At 39.8% G+C, this 24,739-nt stretch overlaps 1 protein-coding gene across 1 annotated transcript in view; it reads right to left on the bottom strand.

The window, feature by feature from the left end:
- LOC134001220 (neuronal PAS domain-containing protein 3) overlaps positions 1 to 24,739 on the bottom strand; it is a 99,898-nt gene extending 75,159 nt beyond the window's left edge. Inside the window, exon 1 of the mRNA XM_062440789.1 lies at positions 24,599 to 24,739. Coding sequence (XP_062296773.1) covers positions 24,599 to 24,739 — 141 coding nt within the window. The remainder of the gene's footprint in view (positions 1 to 24,598) is intronic.

Below are 24,739 nucleotides of genomic sequence, written 5' to 3'. Positions count from 1 at the left end.
GACACAACCATGTAAAAATACTCCATTACAAGTAAAAGTACATAAGTATTATGAGTGATGTAGTTCAAGTACTACAGTAAAAGTACTGCAGTATTATGAGTGATGTAGTTAAAGTATTACAGTTAAAGTACTGCAGTATTATGAGTGATGTAGTTCAAGTATTACAGTAAAAGTACTGCAGTATTATGAGTGATGTAGTTAAAGTATTACAGTAAAGTACTGCAGTATTATGAGTGATGTAGTTAAAGTATTACAGTAAAGTACTGCAGTATTATGAGTGATGTAGTTCAAGTATTACAGTAAAAGTACTGCAGTATTATGAGCGATGTAGTATGCAGTACTACAGTAAAAGTACTGCAGTATTATGAGTGATGTAGTATGCGGTATTACAGTTAAAGTACTGCAGTATTATGAGTGATGTAGTTAAAGTATTACAGTTAAAGTACATAATGTCTGAGCTTCACGCCCTTATAAGTGTAATATGTTTGAACTTCGATCTGCCAGCTGAAACAAGTTCAAACTGATCTGAACAACGTGATTCATCAGTGAATGCAGCCTGGCAGCTCTGTGCTACGTCACATGTTGGTTACACCCATCTACAAACTGTGTTTAATCATTTACAGTAAAGTCTCAGTTAAAAGCTGATCACCATTTAAACAGTTTGAACACATTTGAAATTATTCAGCGTCAGACGAATTTAAACAACCATCGTTAACATAAAACGTAAAACTACTCCAGGGGAGTACTATGAGTGATGTAGTTAAAGTACTACAGTAAAAGTACATAAGTATTATTATGTGAACTTTGTGGTGTTTCAGGAGGAAAACTGCCTCTAATGAATGAGAATAAAATATTTTATTGATTATTGAAGGTACAGATATTTTACATGTCAGCTGATCTCTGAGCAGCTCAGAAACATGGAGACAAAAACATGAAGAATTACAACATCTGACACATGAAGTCTGAAATGACTTCTGTCTATTTCACTTTACACAACTCAGCTGTGGATCCAACAAAATAAAAACAAAGTCCAGCATAGAGAGGCTGAGTGAATGTGGTCTGGACTCTGTGGAGGAGAGTCATGGTTTTAGAGACTCTGTAGAAGGACAGAATACCTGCTCTGTGATCCAGGTACACTCCGACTCTGGAGGAACCAGGACCTGAGATGGGAGTTTTAATGTTGTTGAAGCAAAATTCATAACTGTTAAGGATATAACATAAAGACCAAGATTTGTCATTACGTCCAAATACAGATTCATCTCCTGCTCTGCTGATATTCTTGTATGCAACTGTTACATCAACTCCTCTTCCTCTCCACTCCACCTCCCAGTAACAGCGTCCAGTCAGACTCTCTTTACTCAGGACCTGATACTCATCAGTGAATCTGTCTGTGTGACTAGAATAAGACTGTTGTTGTCTCATTACTTCTACTTTTCTGTTCCCCTCAGATAATAACAGCTTTGTGTGTGTTGTGTTTAGATCCAGAGTGATTTCACGTGAATATTTTAAGAACTCAGCTCTGGTCTTGGGCTCTGGTACTGACAGTAAAACATCCACATCAGTCTCTGTCAGTGAGATGTTTGTCCATTCGTCCCTCAGGATGTCCTGTAGTTTATCTCTGAGCTCTGACACAGCTGCTGTCACATCCTCAAAGTATCTCAGAGGACGGATATTGATGCTGGATGAGTCTGTAGGTTCACTGAGTTGTGACACTGAGGGGTAGTTGTGTAGAAACTGGTTGTGATCCTCTGTGTGTGAGAGCTGCTTCAGTTCAGCGTCTTTCCTCTTCAGCTCAGTGATCTCCTGCTGCAGCTTCTCCTGAAGCTCTTTGACTCGTCTCACTTCAGTTTCCTGCTGGGATCTGATCTGCTGCTTCACATCAGAGCTTCTTTTCTGGAGGAGACGTTTCAGCCGAGTGAAGATCTTCCCACTGTCCTCCACTGCTTTATCAGCAGAGCGACTGACAGCCTCCCCCTCCTGTTGAAGCAGCTTCACATCTTTCTCTCTGTCCTGGATTCTCTGCTGGATGTTTAGTCGACTCACCTCGAGCTCTCTCTGCCTCTCAGTCCTTTCTGCTGCAGCTGGGACTGTGTCGTGGCCTCTATGTTCATCCATAGTGCACAGATAACATATACACTTCTTATCTGTACGGCAGAATATCTTCATCACCTCATCATGACGAGAGCAGATGTTCTCCTGGAGCTTCTCAGAGGGCTCCATCAGCTTGTGTTTCTTTAATTTGGTTGATTCAAAGTGAGACTGGAGGTGATTCTCACAGTAAGACATCAGACACGTCAGACAGGACTTGAAGGCTTTCCTCTTCCTCCCAGTGCAGACATCACAGGCCACATCTTCAGGTCCAGCATAGCAGTGATCAGCAGGAGCAGCTTGGAGTCCAGTCTTCTTCAGCTGCTCCACTAAAGCTGCTAACATGGTGTTTTTCTTCAGGACAGGCCTCAGTGTGAAGGTCTGTCTGCACTGAGGGCAGCTGTAGATCTTCATCTGATCCTCACAATCCCAGAATCCTGTAATACAGCTCATACAGTAGCTGTGTCCACAGGAAGTAGTCACCGGATCCTTCAGTAGATCCAGACAGATCACACAAGAGAGTGTTTCTCGGTCAAGCTGATCTTTCTGCGCCATTTCAGCTCTCAGAGGCAACGACTGACTGAGCTTCACTTCCTGATAAGTTTTATAAGGTGAAACAAGTTTGAACTGATCTGGACACGTGAGTCATCAGTGAAAGCAGCCTGACAGCTCTGTGCTGAATCACATGTTGGTTACACCCATCTACAAACTGTCAATCTGAAGGGAGGGAACAATGAAACCTGATCCCAGCGTGGAACTTGTTGTGTTTAAAGAAAGAGGACGGTTATCAGGACGAGGAGCCGCACTGTGGATTCAAACTGTGTTTCCTTACAGTGAGTAGTTAAAAGCTGCTCAATATTTAAACAGTTTGAACACAATATTGGATGAATCTGATGAATGAGATCATGTGATTGCTGATTGTAAAGACTTTTGTAAATAATCCATAACTCTCCCCAAAGCCATGAAACTTCCCCAGTCTTATACTCTCTTAGGTATTACTGTCACTTCATGCTTTTAAACACACTTTACAAGCCTTAAATTCATATATGGCTCCTTGTGGAGTTGTATTATGACTATTAATAGTCCCAGAGTCACCTGAAATTCTGCTAAACTCAGTGACTTCTACAACACACTCAAACATGACTGACGCTCCTCATAAGGGCCTTAAAGAAATCTTATGGCGCTTTTCCACTATACAGTTCTAGCACTACTCGACTCGACTGAGCTCAGCTCGACACGGTTCCAGGACAGACCTTTTCCATTACAAAAAATACCTACTCAATGTGGGCGGGGTCATCATAGCACGGCTCCGCGAAACTGCCGTGACTTTGTTTTATACGCGACACAAAACACATAAACAATGGAGGACATTGAGGCGATGGTGTACTTGCTGCTGTATGAGGCTTTCTGTCACACACAAAGTAACGCTGTTGTTGGTATTTAAAAATGCCGGGTTTGATTCTTGTGTGGGACGGCTCATGATTCTTCCAGCGACAACTCTTCCTACCAATCAGTGGCTGGCAGTCTGTTGACGTCACATTTAGTATCGGCTCGGCTTGCTTGGAACCTCGGCAGAGCAGATTCTAAAGAAGTACCAGGTACCAGGTACTATCCCTGATGGAAACGCAAAAAAAACCGAGTAGAGTCGAGTCGTGCTGGAACTGTGTAGTGGAAAAGCGCCATTAGTGATATCTTGAACAACCTCTGACGTCCCTGGTTCATTCATAAAACACCTTTAGTCCATTAAACACATCCAAACACAACTAATCACAGATAATCCTAGAAGGACAACCTGAGAACACCTGGGAAGCAAGTCATGGTCATAACCCCACCTTTATAATTCACAGATAAAAACCTCTAAACAACAAAACCAACATTAAAGTGCTTCTGAAGCCTCTAAAGGATCCTCAGATGTGCTTCCCAAAAGCTTCAGATATTCAGAAATTCTTACAATCACATTATGATTTCAGTTTGAGAGGCCTTCAAGGACCACTGGGGAAAACCCCTTTAGGAATTGTTTAAATCTTCTCAAGTACACCTAAAAAGAACCCCAAGAAACAACAAAATCCTGGAATAAAAACATGAGTAAACCTCCAAAAATTAGTGCTGGGATCTTTTCAAAAGCCTAAGAAATGCGTCAGGGACCTCCATGTCTACCTAAAAGATTTGGAAATGAAGAATTTGGGATAATGTTTCTCTTAACATACAAACACTTCAGAAATATAGATATGGATAGATAGGGGAGAAAAGGGCCGGTAGTCTGGCATAGACTTGTAGTCACTTTTTACCTTCTTTTGAATTCCTCATAAACTGGATCCTGAATAAATTCCCTTTTAATGTGTAATGGAAGCTTAAAGTATCAGGTAGGAATAAAGTGGTTTTACTGTCATTAAGCTGATTCTGTTCAAAAGATGTGGACAACCGTGTTCATCGTAGTCATACACTATGAGGTTGTTATTTTAATGGGGAAAATAAAAAATGTAGTCTTAGAAATTGATTTAAAATGTTTAGTTTCACTGAAATACAACAACTGAACAGTACGTTTACTGCCAGCTGAAACAAGTTCAAACTGATCTGAACAACGTGATTCATCAGTGAATGCAGCCTGGCAGCTCTGTGCTGCGTCACATGTTGGTTACACCCATCTACAAACTGTGTTTAATCATTTACAGTAAAGTCTCAGTTAAAAGCTGATCACCATTTAAACAGTTTGAACACATTTGAAATTATTCAGCTTCAGACAAATTTAAACAAACATCATTAACATAAAATGTAAATGTACTTCAGGGGAGTATTATGAGTGATGTAGTATGCAGTATTACAGTAAAAGTACTGCAGTATTATGAGTGATGTAGTATGCAGTATTACAGTAAAAGTACTGCAGTATTATAGTGATGTAGTATGCAGTATTACAGTAAAAGTACTGCAGTATTATTATGTGAACTTTGTGGTGTTTCAGGAGGAAAACTGCCTCTAATAAATTCTCATTGTAGTTTCACATTTTCTCCACAAGCTTTGAATGAGAAGAAAACACTTTGATCATTGTTGATAAAAATCATCTTTATTGATTATTGAAGCTTCAGATTGTTCACACATCCAATCAGTAAAGTGTGATCAATGATTTCATGTTCAGATTGACTTCATCCACACAGTCAGTTAGTTTAACCCAGAATGTCAGCTATGTACAAGAACATCATTAATGATTATTATCATGATCATTACAGTTTGATGGAACATTTCTTTATGAATTTACAAAGTGATGAGAACAAAATATCTGTGATGAAGGAAGTTCTGCAGTTTTCTCTGTTTAAGAAACAACAGACACAAATACATCAATACAAACATGAAACTAACATTTAGAACAAAGAGAAGTTCACATTTTCATCTGAAGAAATGTCAGTGAAGGTTAAAAACGTGGTGATGAGCAGTGAGAGCCTCCATGGATAAAAACACACAGGAAAAAGTCACATTTAAAGAAACTCAAAATATCAACAACACATAGATAAAGTAACTATATATAGTAACACCATTAGCGTACCAGCTGATCTCTGAGCAGCTCAGAAACATGGAGACAAAAACATGAAGAATTACAACATCTGACACATGAAGCCTGAAATGAAATCTGAATTTTTCACTTTACACAACTCAGCTGTGGCGTCAGAACTAGAAATACCAAGTCCAGCATAGAGAGGCTGAGTGAATGTGGTCTGGACTCTGTGGAGGAGAGTCATGGTTTTAGAGACGCTGTAGAAGGACAGAATACCTGCTCTGTGATCCAGGTACACTCCGACTCTGGAGGAATAAGGACCTGAGATGGGAGTTTCAATGTCGTTGAAGTAAAATTCATAACAGTTAAAGTGACAACGTAAAGACCAAGATATGTCATTTTGTCCAAATACAGATTCACGTCCTGCTCTGCTGATATTCTTGTATGCGACTGCTACAATAACGTCACATAACCCTCCTCTCCACTCCACCTCCCAGTAACAACGTCCAGTCAGACTCTCTCTACTCAGGACCTGCCAATGAACAGTGAATCTGTCTGTGTGACTAGAATAAGACTGTGGTGGTTCTGTAAATTCAATTTTTCTGTTCCCCTTAGATAATAACAGATATTTGTTTACTGTGTTTGGATCCAGAGTGATTTCACGTGAATATCTTAAGAACTCAGCTCTGGTCTTGGGCTCTGGTTCTGACAGTAAAACGTCCACTTCAGTCACTGTCAGTGAGATGTTTGTCCATTCGTCCCTCAGGATGTCCTGTAGTTTATCTCTGAGCTCTGACACAGCTGCTGTCACATCCTCAAAGTATCTCAGAGGACGGATATTGATGCTGGATGAGTCTGTAGGTTCACTGAGTTGTGACACTGAGGCGTAGTTGTGTAGAAACTGGGTGTGATCCTCTGTGTGTGAGAGCTGCTTCAGTTCAGTGTCTTTCCTCTTCAGCTCAGTGATCTCCTGCTGCAGCTTCTCCTGAAGCTCTTTGACTCCACTCACTTCAGTTTCCTGCTGGGATCTGATCTGCTGCTTCACATCAGACCTTCTTTTCTGGAGGAGACGGATCAGCTGCGTGAAGATCTTCCCACTGTCCTCCACTGCTTTATCAGCAGAGCGACTGACGGCCTCCACCTCCTGTTGAAGCAGCTTTTCATCTTTCTCTCTGTCCTGGATTCTCTGCTGGATGTTTAGTCGACTCACCTCGAGCTCTCTCTGCCTCTCAGTCCTTTCTGCTGCAGCTGGGACTGTGTCGTGGCCTTTATGATCCTCCATAGTGCACAGATAACAGATACACTTCTTATCTGTACGGCAGAATATCTTCATCACCTCATCATGACGAGAGCAGATGTTCTCCTGGAGCTTCTCCGAGGGCTCCACCAGCTTGTGTTTCTTTAATTTGGTTGATTCAAAGTGAGACTGGAGGTGATTCTCACAGTAAGAGATCAGACACGTCAGACAGGACTTGAAGGCTTTCAGCTTCCTCCCAGTGCAGAAATCACAGGCCACATCTTCAGGTCCAGCATAGAAGTGATCAGCAGGAGCTGCTTGGAGTCCAGTCTTCTTCAGCTGCTCCACTAAAGCTGCTAACATGGTGTTTTTCTTCAGGACAGGCCTTGGTCTGAAGGTCTGTATGCACTGAGGGCAGCTGTAGATCTTCTTCTGATCTTTTCCATCCCAGAATCCTGTAATACAGCTCATACAGTAGCTGTGTCCACAGGGAATAGTCACCGGATCCTTCAGTAGATCCAGACAGATCACACAAGAGAAGGTTTCTGGGTCCAGCTGATCTTTCTGCGCCATTTCAGCTCTCAGAGGCAACGACTGTCTGAGTTTCACTTCCTGATAAGTTTAATACGTTTGAACTTTGATCTGAACAACATGTGATTAAGTCATAAATGCAGCCTGACAGCTCTGTGCTGCGTCACATGTTGGTTACACCCATCTACAAACTGTAGATTTAAAGGGAGAGAACAATGAAATATGATCCCAGAGTGGAGCTTGTTGTGTTTAAAGCTTTATTGATCATTGTATCAGTAAAGCTTTAATACTGTATCAATATGAAATAAAACCTGCAACACATTTCATATTTTAATCATGTTGTTTGTGTTTGAAATACAAGCAAATAAAACTAAAGTTCATCTCATCCAGAAACTCTGCTGATAAATGTCGACCTTTGACAGTCACATGATCCTCTGTAGAAACTGTCAGCAGCAGTACTGGAAGAAGTACTCAGATACTTTACTGCAGTAAAAGTACTAATACTGCAATGTACATATACTCTATTACAAGTAAAAGTACTGCATTAAAATACTATTACAGTAAAAGTACTGGAGTATTATAATATGAACGTTATGGTGTTTCAGGAGGAAAACTGCCTCTAATAAACTCTCATTGTAGTTTCACATTTTCTCCACAAGCTTTGAATGAGGAGAAAACACTTTGAATATTGAAGGTACAGATATTTCACACAACAGATGACACATGATAGCTGATCTCTCTGACATGTTGGTTACACCCATCTACAAACTGTCAATCTGAAGGGAGGGAACAATGAAACCTGATCCCAGAGTGGAGCTTGTTTTTGTTTAAAGAAAGAGGACGGTTATCAGGACGAGGAGCTGCACTGTGGATTCAAACTGTGTTTCCTTATTTACAGTGGTGGTGGTGGTGGTTTACTGAGGTGTATTGTATTTACTGGTGTTCCTAATATTTTGCCCCTCTCATCTATGTTAATGGAGTGGACAAAATATTAGGAACACCAGTCAATGTATGCATCCTAATACACCACCATCACCATCACTCCGACCTCAAAAAGTAGAATTATCTCCTTCCTGACAATGTTAACAAAAGCTAAAAATGTAGAATTTAAAGCAGATCTGTTGTATTGGATTGCATTAGACATTGTACAGGTGTACCTAATAAAGAGGCAGGTGAGTGTATATACTAACATGTGACAACCAACCCCAAAGATACTGTCACAAACATTCCCAACTGGAAGCTGACAGTCACATGTTGTAATTAAACTATCGCTCTCTCTTCATACTTTTTAATTGTAATGATTGTTTTATTAAGTCATTGTGTAAAAGATGAGAAACACTAAAGAGCTGAACATTCACATTCTCACACGAAAAACACTAAACGTCCTCTCACCTCAATGTCAGGTGGTTTATTCTGGAAATTACCTTTGAGGTAACATCTCACCCAAATTCAAAAACGTTCAGTACCAACACGTTTTAACAGCGCCCTCTAGAGACCGGCATCTAAGCAATGAGATGACCAACCCCATTCTCCTCTATTATGGCAGCTACATCCACAGTCAAGACAGCCATATAACTAAAATAATGACTAAAATATCCAAAAAATGTACCAATAAAAAATATATGTAATTAATAACAATGAAATACTCAGTGTGCAGAAAAAGAGCCAGAAAGAAGTGTCCTGCAGTATCTAAACATATCTTAAATATGTAAAAACACCCCTAAAAATCTGTGTATATGGTACATAGTCTATCATATATCACAAAGTATGTTACAAATACCCTTAAATGATATTTAAAATTACTCAGAGACCGTAAACAGCTCCTGAAGTAGGAGCGAGAATCTTTTAACAAACCCATCAAATGTCTTCAAAAACCTCCCGAAACTTCCTGAAGGAGCTTTTATTTAAATTCCAGGTGCGCTCGATGCAATAAATGTGACGCTGCTGCAGTGAGGAGCCGTCAGAGCGACTCTCCGAAGGTCAGTATCACTCTTGAGCGTCGTCTGAGACTCTCACCTTTCTGATCAATATGTTTTCCTATCGATCGGCACGCGTTGCCCGAATGGCAAGTGTCAATCAATCCGGGGCTTGTCGATAAAAATGATCGCTCCCCGATGTGTTTATTTGCATTTAATGATCTTAATTACCATTCCCAGGGTGGGCACGCACACACACACACACACACACACACACACACACACACACACACACACACACACACACACACACACACACACACACACACACACACCTAATTCATACTGAGGTCTCTCTCCTGTTTAATATTCCTAAATGTTCAGGATGAGACATGAAGGAGAAGGTTGACTCCTCTGCTCTCTTTTTGGCAACAGGAGACTTTGGAGAAAGAGAGGAGGAGGTCACTTTACTTTTCTGTCTTCTACTTTTATGCCTCCAGTAAAATATCAAAACAGGAATTTAGTGGAATCAACTAACTAATCTTGTAAGCTTTAATGAAAACAAAACTGAAACCTTCATTTTTGGACCCATTAGTGCCTGTGTTGCCTCCTCATATGGACGACATTTAAAACCCACTGTAAATACATGTGGGTGTGATTATGGACAGTGATTTTTAAAATTGGACAAACAGATAAATTAGGTTTTTATTTAAGTTATGCATGCTTTTATCTCGCCCTGGCTTCTTTTTGGTGTTAGCCAGGCCTCCTTTTCATGCTTATAGCTGGTTGAAAATGCTGCAGCTCCTCTTTTTAACAGCAAATATGCAAGCAAGAGCACATTTTCCTTCGTTACTGGCCTCCCTTTACATTTTAGGATTGATTTTAAGATTTTACTCTTTGCCTATAAATCACTGAATGGGTGCCGACATGTGGCTCCGATCTTTTACAACCACATGTAGAATCGAGGAAACTTGATTTGCCATCTACCACCGTCTATTGTCTACCACACAACTTTTGCATGTTTTGTTTTCATAACAATAATACAAACCAAAACAAACCGTCTTCATGACAAATGAAGAACGGATTCTTAAAGCTGTAATGTTTGTGTCAACTTAAGTTTATTGAGCTTGTTACACTTGTTGTTTATTCCTGTCATAAATATTTGTATTTGACTTCTTTTCTCCAGGAGGAGTTTGTTGAGGTGGGCGGCTGATTATGTTGCTCTTGTTTTCTCCTGTTTATTTTAGTTAGGAGGTACATTTTTAAGGTTATTTTCTTAGTTAGATTTGTTGTTTTTTTATTGTTACACTGGCCCTTTTCCACCCTGAAGTCAATTCAAAGCTCTGTGTACTTTTCAGCTCACATTGTATATAAATTCAGCTTTCATTACTAGATTCTTTATTTTCATTTGGCTGTTTGGGACTTGGGAGAAAAGGGAGGTTTCTCATGTTGTGTCTCAGCCCAGCACAACACAAGTTCAACATGCTGTTATCTCCATATTTAAACAATATAACATCTCCCTCTCAACTTTTCACTCTGCATTAACACCTATTGTTTTAGTTTTAACTGAATCAACAGTGGACTACACAATCAGGCAAACACCACATCACACATGCAGTCTATACAGCTTAGAAATCAGTTATGCGTAAGACGCAATGAAGAGTATTACATAATAAATTAAATATGAAAATAACAAGAACATAATTAACCTTTACATACTTTTCAGGGTCTAATTTGACCCATGTTTTACATTCGAGAGAAGAAAAGCGAGACGCAAAATTACACACTGAATTATGTATGGAGACTAATTATGAGGGGATATTGAGAAAAGCCCCTAAATATAAACAGTATGTAAAGACAAGAAATACAATTGCGTGGGGGGGGGGGGGGTCAAATATATTTTAGTCGGAGGTTTCAGGGAACAGAGCTTGAGTGATTTTAATAAAGAGTTCAATTCTAGGATGAAAGGTGCAATTTTAGGTGATGTTTTAGAAGAATTTCTGTTTTGCCCTCACAGCGATGAAGAGGATGAAGAGGATGAGGTGTTGATGAAGAGGTTGGTGCTTCCTCTGCTCTCCTCTTTGAGCGGGGGGTCAACCACTCTCTCTCTCTCTCCTTTCTATCCGTTTAAACTCATCCACTCCCTCCATCTGTCGTTCACCAGCTCCTGTTAAAGCCCAGGTGATGGAGTAGTGTGTGTGTGTGTGTGTTCTTGTATATCTATCATTATAAGGACCTAGTTTACATACAGCGTTTGTGAGGACTCTTCAGAGGCCTTTTTAAAGGAGTTGAAACATGGTGTTATAGGCTGAAGTTTAACATTACTTATAGTTAAGGTTGAGTTTAAAGGCTGGGGGAGTGTGTGATGTCAATGAGGGTCCTCACGAGTATAGATGTACAAGCGTGAGTGTGTGTGTATATGTGTGTGAGGAGACATGCCATTAAACACGTGTCACCTCTGATCTGTGCTGAAATAAAGTCACACCTCTACACACACACACACACACACACACACACACACACACACACACACACATTTGTCACGCTTTACGCTCGCTCGCTCACTCACACACACACACACACACACACACACACACACACACACACACACACACACACACACACATCCGAAGCACTCTACCATGCACTTATGTACACACACACACACGCAATTCTTCTCTCTCACTTCAATAAAACAAGCATCAATTTTGGTCTCCGACGGCGACGCTGATCTCTTTACAGCTTCCACGGCATCAAAGTAACGGCCGGCTGTAAATCTGAACCAACCGAGGAGGAGGAGGAGGAGAGGAGGAGGAGGAGGAGAAGAGGACAGATGATGGAAAAGAAAGAAATAAAGGGAGGAGAGGAGAATAGGAAAAGACAATGACAGGGAATAAGTAGAGAGGATGGAGAGGCGATCTGAGGACATTTGTCGACATTTTAAACACTATAATCTGCTATTGTCAAATGATTAAAGGTTTACAACTGAAGGCATCATTTAAAACATAAATGAATGTATTTAACTCTGACCTGAAGCCAGAAACCAAAGTCAAGAGGAAAGATCAAAAACATCAAGACCCAACTTACATTTCTGCATTTAGCAAACATGATATTCTGTTTTACTTATAGACCTTCGTTATTGTCCAAAAACTATTAAAACTACGGCTGACATGTTCCTTCATCACCATAAAACACACACACAGCCAGAAACAGTCACTACAGCAATAAATGTAGATTCATCCGCCGCTGAAAATAGTCCCAGACAAATGCATTCATTCCTCAACAATGCTTCTGTGTTAAAAAACTACAATGACCAGCTGTTTTAGGGAATTAATGAACCTTTTTTTAAACATTAAACTGCATATTTGTGAGCTCTTTTTAAAGATTCACATCATCAGTATGAACCAATTGGACTTGTTTTTACATAATCATTCCACTCGTAGCTCTTGACCTCCTCATTTCCGTACTTCACTGTCTCAGTTCAGTATTTTATACAAAGGGTCTAAAATATGGAATTTATTACCTTCATATTTTGTGAACTTGTCCCCACAGCAGTTTAAAAGAGCCTTAAAAATCACTTCTTTTAACTAACCAGTACTGCATTTTTCTGACCGCCTACTTAATCATGTTCATATAATTGCTAAAGGATGTTTGTGTTTAACTTGATTTTATTAAAAAAAACTATGTTCTCAGTCTGGCAGTGATGAAGTTTTCTGTATATTTGCATTAATTATTTAAAAGGTTGTAACTACGTGTTTGTAATTTTGCTGCCTGGAGAACGACGCTCTGCAAGCCCCTGGAGGGTTTTTCTGCAATTCTCCTTCATGTTCCTCTGTACTTATTATTACTGTGTGTTTTTTAATGTTTCTATATGTGTAAACAAACAAAATTTAACACCATGTTTGCACTTTAAACTATCCACTTAAATACAAATTGTCACACCAAATCTGATGAAACAAAGTAAAGGAAGTACTGAGTGTGTTTGTTAAAGAAAAATATTTAAATATAAAGTGACTATTTTTTAAAAATACATACACATCTAGTTTAATTGTGTCGTTGGGAAGGTGAACGTTTCTGCCTCATCTTCATTCAACAGTTTGTAAAAAAATAGAAATAAAATGCAGAAACACTAAAAGTAAATGATGAAAAACGTTGCTGCGACCCAATATAAAATCCTGATAAAGGCAACTTTAACTTTAACTGAAATAGTTTTTTCTTTAATATCACAGTTTCACAGAGCAGATGAATTTTCCACCATCGTTCATCCACCTCAAAAAAAAAAGACAACTTCAAACTGTTGATTTGAATCCTGTGAGCCGCGGCGTCGGCGTCCTTGCTGAAGGGCGGCCTACCTGCCTCACCTTCATCCCTCTGAAATGCATGAAGGGAGCGTGACGCGAGCGTGTCGGAGCAAAAACAAGCGGCTGAATCCCAACATGGCGCCGTGTTTTTTAATGCTGCGAGGTCGAACAGAGCGAGCGGCGAGCGGGTCAAAACCCCCGATTCACCTCCCACCATCACTCACGCCTCTAATGCATGAAAAGCAGAAGTGTGTGAGGCTAAATAACCAGCAGAGTGTGTATGTGTGTGTGTGTGTGTCCTTCAGCAGGTCAGTGCTTCACCTCCTGCTGTCTGTCTGTCTGTAATGTATGAAAGTGTCTCCTCTGAGTTTAAATCCTCGCCGTGCAGGCGGAGCGTCACCTCTGACCTCACGCTGCAGCTCGCTGTGCAGCTTCATCCATTTCAATGGCAGCGCTCTATAAAGGGTCCATGTCTAGACACAGTACACACACACACACACACACACACACTGACACACACAAAATACATATGGATGAACACACAAAGCATGGATATAGGCATGCACACCCATGCACGCACACACACAGAGAATACAGGAGTGACGAGATGAGCAAGTTTAAATGTGCACCACACACACTCACACAGGCACACACACACACACACACACACACACACACACACACACACACACACACACACACACACAGAGTATATATACAGGAGCAATGAGATGAGGTTTAAAGGTGCACACACACATTCACAGCTGTCACCTGTTAGAAGGCTCATCGTCTTTTAACAAACAGAACAAAAAGTATTTTCTCTTGGATTTTAAAATCTCATCCATAATTTACAAATGCTGAATTTGTTGCAAGTCCTGCTACAAGAAGACGATGTTTCAAGTAACATGATACGATACACTTTATTATCCCTGTAGAGATATTTGTCTTGGACTCAATGCTGTGCACATAAATGCCTCCACAGTTACTGTAGACAAACAACATGTGAATAAAACAGAACCAGCTGTTTCAATCACAACAATAAATTACACATAACAAAATATTGCACCCACTCCCATGGTAAAAAACACAAAAACACATACTGCACTCACACTATAATAAAACACCATGAGACCACTGCACAATCATTACAGCCTCAAGCAAGCAGCATTATTTAAAACTGAAGCAGCAGAGATTGAGTTATTCAGACTTTTAGAGCCTAGTATCGTATTTAAAGCTCCACTGAAAAGAGAACATATTCATGTGATCCTTTTAAAGTTATTTTCACCTGGATTTTATGTCATTCCACACATCCAAAATCAGTTGTGCAACAAGTAGATGTTCATAGTTTAAAGTAAATGAGGTTTTCTTGTGGTTAACATAGGTTGGAAAGTTTGGGAATCTTAAAGCCCTGAGATTTGACTTTCCTGAAGTAACAAAGCTTAAGATATTTAGACTTTTAGTTCTGAGTATTATTTTAAGCTCCACTGAAAATAAAACGTAGTTAATTTAACCTAGATTTTATGTCCTTCCACACATATAAAATCAATTATGCTACAAGTAGATGTTCACAGTTTAAAGTAAATGATGTTTTCTTGTGGTGAATATACTGCAGGTTGGAACATTGTGGAATCTTTTAGTCCTGAGTTTTGACTTGCAGGAAGCATTTCTACATATTTTAACTTCAAAATTTAAAACTTTGATCACGTTCGATCAACATTCAGCATCAGACAGAAAAGGTCCCTATTAAGTATCTTCCTCAGAGAAAACAGTTGTCAAAGTTTAAAGTTTATCTTTGGTTAAATTAATAAATAAATAAAATCTGTGAAAATTGAACCATTTTTCCTTTTAAAGAATTCAGTGAAAAGCCAGCAGACGTGTGAGTGGACAGGGACTCTCTGGTCTCTATCGGATCTTTTTGTTACTCATTTCCCTCCAAAAAACCCGCCTCGCCACCCATGCCACGTCCCATCATCTCCCTGGAGCGTCGCCGTGGCGATCAGTCAGAACAATAAAAAAAGAAAGAAAGAAAGGAAGGAGGAAGAAGAGGAAGACTTCTCTCTCCGAGGTCCTGATAACCTCCTGCAGCTTCCTGTCAGCATGCTAATACCTCACACACACACACACACACACACACACACACACACACACACACACACACACACACACACACACACACACACACACACACACACACACACACAAATCAGATACAACAAAACTTACACTTTGTGTCTGTCCTTTCTCTCCTCTTTCCTCCTTTTTTCGCTCCAGTCTATCCCTCCATTCTTTCATTTCCCTTTTTTACTCCTTTTTTCAGTCTTGTCACTTTTCTTTTTATACCTTAAAGTAAAAACTTTACTCCTCAGTTTTCACTCTTCTTCATTCTCTCTCTTTAATCCCGATCATTTTTCTCTTTCTTCTTCTTTTTGTCTCCTCTCTGTTTCTCTACATCCTCACAGTGAAGTTCTCCCAACTTTCTCTCTCTCTTTCTTTGTCCTGTTTTCTTTTACTTTCTTTTTACTTCATCCTTCATTTACTCTACTCCTCCATCTCCTGCCATCATCATCCCTCCATCCTTTTACATTTTTAATAAGTAAGAGGGAAAAAAAACCTCTCCTTTTCGGATCTTTTGGACTTCCTGACTTCTCCCTGGCTTCACTTTTACTCCTCTTATCTTCAATCCCTCCATCGTTTCATAACACACACGCACTCACACACACACACACACACACACACACACACACACACACACACACACACACACACACATACTCTCACACTCTCACACATTATTATAGATATTATATTATCTGAGCGACATGGCAGCTCTGGAGTCAGCACCATCAATTATGAATGGGAGTGTGTGTGTGTGTGTGTGTGTGTGTGTGTGTGTGTGTGTGTGTGTGTGTGTGTGTGTGTGTGTGTGTGTGTGTATGTGTGTGTGAGAGAGAGAGAGAAAGAGAGAGAGTGTGAGAGTTCACCAGGGTGGCTCAATTAAGTGTGACCTTCCTCGCATCCACCCCTCCTTCTCATCATCATCCTCGCCCCATCTCTTCCCTCCTCTGTCTCCCAGAATGCCCCTCTTTGACCTCATGCAAATGGCCGATTTCCTCGTTCCAAACACACGAGCCGCAGAGAACGAGAGAGGGAAAGAGAGAGAGAGAGAAGGAGAAAAGAAAAAGAAGAAAAGGAACAGAGGAGAGGGAAAGAAAGCGAGAGCGATGAAAGGAGGAATTAGAGAAGAAAAGAGAAGAAATAAGAAGGAAAGAATGGGTGTAGAAAGAAAATTAAGTAATTAAAAAATATATATATATATATCAAATAAAAATATATATAACATAAAGAATTATTTAAAAAATAAAAATAAAATAAAAATAAAAATAATTGAAACAATTTTAAAAACATTAAAATGTAAATAAACAAAATACAATGATTAAAAAAAATTAATATAAGTAAATAAAAAGTATATAAAGTGATAAATGCTCTCCTGGTAAATCAGCAGGATAAACTAATGTATGAAATGAGTTTTTCAGCCTGTTGCTTTTAAATTGAAGGACTTAACTTCACCTATAAGAGGGCAGAGGTTGGTATTTTCTGTTTAAAACATGCAAGAGTCAATAAAGACATGAATATTATTATTATTATTATTATTAAATGAGATATACTGCTAGAAAGTCTCTTGTTGCCAAAACTTGTCCAAACATCTTTGCACAAAGTTTGACTTAATTATATAATCTTGCATTAAATATCAGCTGGTTGTATTAGCATTATTAAACTTTCTTAAGGACAGGTTCAGACATCGTAGTGACTTAAAATAAATCATCTTTTACTAACATGCAGTGATATTCTTCATATTTATATCATTTTATCATCTTGTTTTTTCCCATACTGTCATTGTTCTATCCTGGTCTATGGTGTAAACATAGCATATCTTTCCCATCCTATTCCTGAGCCTTCTTCACATTACTTTCCCTGTTAAAGGATTTTTTAGGGCTGTTTTTCCTTATTTGAATCGAGGATGAAGGATGAAGGATGGAGGATGGAGGATGGAGGATGAAGGATGGAGGATGAAGAATGAAGGATGTTGCTGCAGAGATCATAAAGCCACCCTGAAGTAAATGTATAATTTGTAATATTGTGTATATATATCTCCAAAAGCACAGACTTTCATCTTTCTTCCATAATTGGATGATACAAATTAAATTCCCAAAACCTTAAAAACACACACACACACACACACACACACACACAGACACACACACACACACACACACACACACACACACACACACACACACACACACACACACAGTACCAAAGTCCTGCGAGGAGCTTCTTTCATTTAGAGATGAAATAAAAATAATGGAAAAATGATCCAGTCACTGATTGTGTTTATAACATAAATTAGAAAACAATTTAATAGTATATGAATGTAATTTCTAGGTGTTGAAATGAGGCCGTCGCTGTTTGCTGTGTTATAAAACTTTGTGTGTGTTTTTTGGGGGTTTCAGACGGACGTGATTCTCAGCTTTGTGGACATCAGTGTGGACGTTGAGAAACCAGAGGAAGGAAAGAAGGAAGCGGTCGGCAGTCTGCTGGAGCTGCTTAATGCTAATTGATTCAGTGTTCCCTCTGCAGACCAGCAGCAGCCCACTGGGAATACTGGTAGGAGGGAGTGAGTGAGTGAGTGAGTGTGTGTGTGTGTGTGTGTGTGTGTGTGTGTGTGTGTGTGTGTGTGTGTGTGTGTGTGTGTGTGGGTGTGTGGGTGTTATTGCCAGCTCTCTCTGAGGGAATGTGGACTGAACTGAGAGAGCAGAGATCAGGCTCTGCCTCGCTTTCCAATGACCCTGTGTGTGTGTGTGTGTGTGTGTGTGTGTGTGTGTGTGTGTGTGTGTGTGTGTGTGTGTGTGTGTGTGTGTGTGTGTGTGTGTGTGTGTGTGTGAGAGAGTCTGTGTGTGTGTGGTGAGCACAATAGCCCTCATGTGCATTGTGTGTGCGTGTGTGGGTGTGTGTGAGCAGAATGACCTTGCATGTGTATGTGTGTGTGTGTGTGTGTGTGTGTCTGCGTGTGTGTGGCAGCAGGTCTGAACACTGGAGAGCCTCTTTAAATGACAAAGACAGAAACAAATCGCTTCACGCACCTCTGACACACACACACATACACACACACACACACACACACACACACACACACACAGGTCTGGAAGCAGGGTATATTCAGTGAACAATAGCAGGAGGTGAAACAGACTGAGCTGGTTTGAGCTCGTATGTTTCTCCTCTTATAATGTCAGTACATCAGAAACCAGAGCTTTAAAGGCTCATTCCACTATTCTTTTTAATTCAGTCATCCAGGATCCAACAATTAAAACCACAAAACAAACATCAGCTGATAAACAAAGAAACATCAGCTGAGGTCAGATGTTAATTTACTCCCAGCCTGACGTCATATTTTATTATCTTCTACTGATCGTGTTTTTATATCGTAACGCTGGCTTACGTTCAGCGTTAACTTAAATATTATTTGCATAGTACGCGTATGTATAAATGTATGTGTCTATGTAAATATGTATGAATATACATTTATATGTTTATTAAGAAGAGTAAAAGTTTGTCTAGTGAGCACCGAGAATATTAACAAGCTGATTTTACATTTCTGTTTTGGATTCGTAATAACGCACTCTCAATGCTGACTGTATGCTCACACAAGAGGAACTATTTCTTATATATAAAAAGCACAAACTGATCTAAAAGGAAAATGCATTACAGAAACAGAAAAGGACTCCTGAATGTGACTCCTTCTCTCTACTTGTACGACCTAATCTGTTATTCTGTTCTTTTCTCTCTTTTCTGTATTCTATAACACAACAACACGTGGATGGCTTCTTCAGTTAAGAGAGCAATTTTTTAACTTTAAACTACCAAAAAACATCACCTCACTGTGCTGCGTATCACTCCGCTCAATTTAAACTGCCCTAAAAGCTTCGTAGTGCAATATAAAACCCAATTTACATCAAAAATATAAAGAGTATATTGATCAAATCATGTAAAACATCCAACCAATAATCAACCAAAGATCTTCCTCAAAGCAATTATTCACATAAATAAATCTCATCTCACAATATTAGAGATGACGTGATGTTTTTACGACTTCAAGAGACAAATTTAAAGAAACATCTCGGAGAAATTCAAAGTTTTCCTCTTGAAAAGCAACCAGGATCTTTGTTCTCAGAGTGGACGCCATTTTGGAGCCAATTTCTTGACATTACCTGCGTGTCATACAAGCAGTGTGCATGTTAGTGTGTGTGTGTGTGTGTGTGTGTGTGTGTGTGTGTACTCTCCCATGCTGCTGCATATGCCGGCCTGGCATGAAGCTGGGCTGGCTGCCGACCATATTTGGGCGTAACGGGCGAAAATCCAGCAGACTAATTTGGGTCTGGCCGCGACGACGCAGTTATTATTTTCCTCTGGACCATCAGGCAGAGGACACACAGCCATCTGCTGCACACACACACACACACGCGTCTCAATTAGATCACTGAGAGGGCAGCTGCAAGCGTTGCCTGGTCTCATAAACACACACACACACACACACACACACACAAACACACAAAAAACATTTCTATATACATGAACACACACACACACGCTGCAGTGTTGTTGGGTCAACAGCGTGTCACAGACAGACAGATCCTCCTGCTGTCCTCCTCCACAGAGAACGACAGCAGAGAGACACAGACTATGTTTCTATCCACCTGCTTTAATGTTTAATCTGCATTTTCAGCCTAAACACTGAAAAGTGAAGAAAAAGCCGACGTAATGTCTGAAAATGACGCTTTCTAAAAAAACTCTTCTGACCTTGTGGACGCAGACTGTGACGATATAACAAGTATCCTCGAGCACAAAGAGGAACACACACACACACACACACGCATACACACACACGCACAATAATATCACTTCTGAGCAGTGTGACCTGAAAATATCAATATGTGACATAAAAAACAGCCTGAATGTGAAACTAAATCATTATTCTGTTTTTAAAAAGGTATAAAAACATGATTTTTGAGAAATACAGGGATGATGATGATGAAGAATCAGCTGTTTATGTGCATGTGTACATATGTAAGTGTCATAAGTGTTAGTATGAGGTTTTTTAATGTATATAATTTCATATATCTTAATAAAAGACGATGATAACTTGTGTATGTAAGATAAAGATAGTTTATAAGTAGATATAATAAACATTTCTATAAGCTAACTTGTTAATACATGGATATATTTTTACATTTACAGTAAAACTTTAAAAACCTTCAAATATCATCTTAATTCTGACTTTATGTATTTCTCTGTATTTATTGTAAAGCAGCTTTGCTCCTCTCTCAGCACAGATTCAGAGGTGATTTCTTTAGAGAGGTTTGTCTCTCTTTATTATACAAAGATGCTGGAGCTTTGTTCTCTATTATAATGTGATATAAATCTTCTCATGTTCAGATGTGAGCTCATACTGTGAGTCTCTGCTTCAACATGTGCTGCTGTGTGTCGGCTCAGTTTGGACATCACAGCAACTAGTGTGTGAAATACTTGTGATCAACACACTGAATCAGCACCAAGCCTGTCAACCCTTCTGCTTTTCTTTTTATCTCTCTGTTCAACATACAGCAGTAACAGCTCATCTATATCTATTCTCATTAGCTGCAGACACAGCTGGAACCAGCAGCTCAGAGACAGGAAGTTACAGTTCATCACATCGTTATCTTTATAGTTATTGTTATAGTTATCTTAGCGTGGATCCTTTACTGCAGCTTTTTTAACCAACTATTTGCAATTTGAGTGAAATCTGGTCAATAATTAGACAGATATCTCCTCATGGGTGTTCTGCTGTGTTTAATAAAGATGAATATATGTTTGTGATTGAGATTTGTGCAGAATATTATAAGGTTATTTAGGTTTTAATAGTGTTTATTTACTACAAAAGAGTCTTAATGACTGTGTTTGTGTTGTTCAACTGGTTAAAAAACAGCAGCAAAGGTTTAATTAAATCTCTTTTTCTCTCTTTCTCTCCCTCGCTGACAGGCAGCTTTAACAAACTCCAGCTCGTCAACTTTTTATAGGGAAGAATTAACATGCAAAAATGAAGAGAAAGTAAAAAAGAGGGAGAGAGAGAAGTGTGTGTTGGAGTCATGGGAGGAGTGGAGGAAGAGGAGGAGGAGGAGGAGGAGGGGGTGATGGGGGATTTTAACTTTACTCAGCGGCCGTGTTTAATTACAGCTCGGCTCTTTGTTAATGACTCTATTAACAGCTTGTTTGATTGGCCGGCCACGTCCGTCGTCTCCACCGGCGAGACGGAGCGAAAGAAACGAGTTAAACCGAGAAAATCCTCTTTACACATAAATCTGCCTTCAGATTGTTTCGGCGCGCCCGGCCACCGAGCGAGAAAATTCATAACCTCGTCAATTTGTCAAAAGGCTTAAAAAAAAAAAAAAAAAAAAAAAAAAAAAAACTCTTCCCCTCCTTCACTTCACCTCCCCTCCCCTCCGCCACCACACAGCCATTTTTCCTGCTCGCCACAATCTAATTAAAGTTGAAAAATAATTAGCGATATATTTTCCTTCCTTAAAAAAAAAGTAAAGAGAAGGAAGGGCAGTGATTAAAGGAGAAGAGGAGGAAGGGAAGAGCAATTAAGAGGATGGAGGTTGACGAACTGTGTGTACACATGTAGGATTACAGGGTGAGACTCGTACAAGGCAAAGACAAGCTTGATCTCTCTCTCTCTCTCTTTCTCTCTCTCTCTTTCTGTCTTTCACTTCTTCTTCTTCTTTTTTTTTTTCTTCTTTAAATCGGCGTGCCACTTCTTCTGCAGCTGATAAAAGCCGAGAGAACAAGATAACCAGCTCGGCGGAGCTGGCGGAAAAGCTTAGGGGACCCGATGTGACAATTAATCAATTATTTGATAGAAATCATCAATCAATCTTGGTGGGGAATTAATCCAGGAAGGGGTGGAGGGATGAAGGGAGGGGGGGGCTGGTAGAGAGAGAGAGAGAGACACATTGACAGAGAGAGAGAGACAGAAGGGGAGAGAGAGAGAGAGAGAGAGAGAGAGAGAGAGAGAGAGAGAGAGAGAGAGTGATGTGCCTTCCTCTTTAATTTAGTAAACTGATTGGCCCTTTTTCCTCGCTCCGCATATCTGAGAGCTTCCTATATCTAATTTACAGAGACAAGGAGTTCACATTAAACTAATGGAGAGAGAGAGAGAGAGAGAGAGAGAGAGAGAGAGAGAGAGAGAGAGAGAGAGAGAGAGAGAGAGAGACAGAGAGAGAGAGAAAGAGAGAGACCTAATGCATGTCATGGCAGAGACAGTAAATAAAAACTAAAAGAACACATTTTAGCGCAGAGTATCCCGCCTGGATGCTATTTTCTGTCTTTTTTTATAGAACAAATACAATCCTGCAAAAACTGCTATTTTAAATGAGAAGAAAAAGTGTGAAAATTTACAAAAAATAATCAAAATACAGAGGAGAACTTTAAAAGAAGTATTCCTAAAGAGTGATTTGGTACTGTGCTTCTATACTTTTAAATGACTTTAAAAAACAAGTAAACAAAGTTGAAGCAGCAGACAGTGGTGGTGGAAGATAGGAGCTAGGAGTTGGGTTTTTTGTAGTTTAATATCACGTTTAACCGACTGAATAATGTTCAGATCACTCAGGTGTGTAATACACCCACTGATCCACTAGAGGACAGCGGTAAGAGTCACGATTTGGTCTTGAGTAGGCGTGAAAAGTACAACACGGTTATACTAAACATCAACAACTTCATCTAGCAGCTGTAGTTTTATGACCCAGAAAAGAAGATGATGATATAATAAAAGGTGACAATTTTCACTATTTGAGGAGGCAGGTTGGGTGGATGTTTACATAGATATGGGACAAAAAGTGGACCACGCATTGGGACAAAAAGCACAGTAAAATTGTATAAAAAGAAGCTGTGTTCTCAAAGCAGTGTTGATGGTGTGTTCAGGTACTGTGGGAACTTCCAAGACATGAGTTTCAGCTGATGAATGGCAGCCTTTTTAAACAGAGGAGGCTTCCAAATTTTGCACGAACATTTCACAACAACATTTACTTATTATCTGTTTCTTGGATTTCTTGTGAATATTCAGCAGAATGACGACTATGTGTCAGATATCCAGAGGTTTCCTCACACACACACACACACACACACACACACACACGCACACACACATCCCTCTACCTCTGTAGGATAATATGAACACACATTTCTGTTCTCCAACATGATGCACACAGTTTCAGACACTTCATCTAACTTGATTCTTAATGACAGTAGCTTCAAAAATATCATAATATAAGAAGATGAGAAGAATAAAAACTTTACTCTCATTTCAGCCACAACTAAACTCTCCCAGCCACCAGTGAACGCATCGTTTACTCTTCTATACTTCTTATTACCATCAACACATATATCGGCAGTTTTGAACACAAGCTGGCAGAAAGCTATGAGCTGAGGAAGGAAATGTGACAGTTCAGAAGCACACACACACACACACACACACACCAAGCTTGTCAATACTGACTTATTAGCGCCTCCAAGGCCGATGCGTTGACCTTCAGGATGGACGCCTGTCTCTATTAACAAGAGCTGGTGGAGAGTGAACCAATTGAGACGCAGAACTCATTACCAAGCTGACAAAGTACAATGAAGTGTCGCCAGCACACACACACACACACACACATACACACACACTTACACACACACTAAAACACAGTGATAAAATATGCGTCGTCGCTCGCTGCACAAATCAACAACCGTCCGACGAGCTGATGAGATTTTAAATAAGCCTTAATTTGTTGGGAATTGTCTTTGGTAATGATAGAGGAGAGAGGGAGAGAGAGAGAGAGAGAGAGAGACAGAGAGAGAGAGAGAGAGAAGAAGAACTGAAACACTGTCGAATTTGCAAGAAACTAAAACACCACACTGAGCTCGTTTTTCAACCCATATTAAAAGAGTGAAATGTGAGTCTTACCTGTGACAGTCCCAGGTAGATGGAGACGGTCTCAGAGATGTAGAGGAAGCGTCCCTCCTTGTTTAGTGCAAATACAAACCCGTCCAGAGACTGAAAAATACAAGAAACAGAAGAGACGCAGAGGTTTAATTCACATTTCAT

The sequence above is a fragment of the Scomber scombrus genome, chromosome 19 (genome assembly GCF_963691925.1).
Source record: "Scomber scombrus chromosome 19, fScoSco1.1, whole genome shotgun sequence".
In the NCBI taxonomy this organism is placed as follows: domain Eukaryota; kingdom Metazoa; phylum Chordata; class Actinopteri; order Scombriformes; family Scombridae; genus Scomber; species Scomber scombrus.
This window is presented reverse-complemented; position numbering and strand designations above follow the sequence as displayed.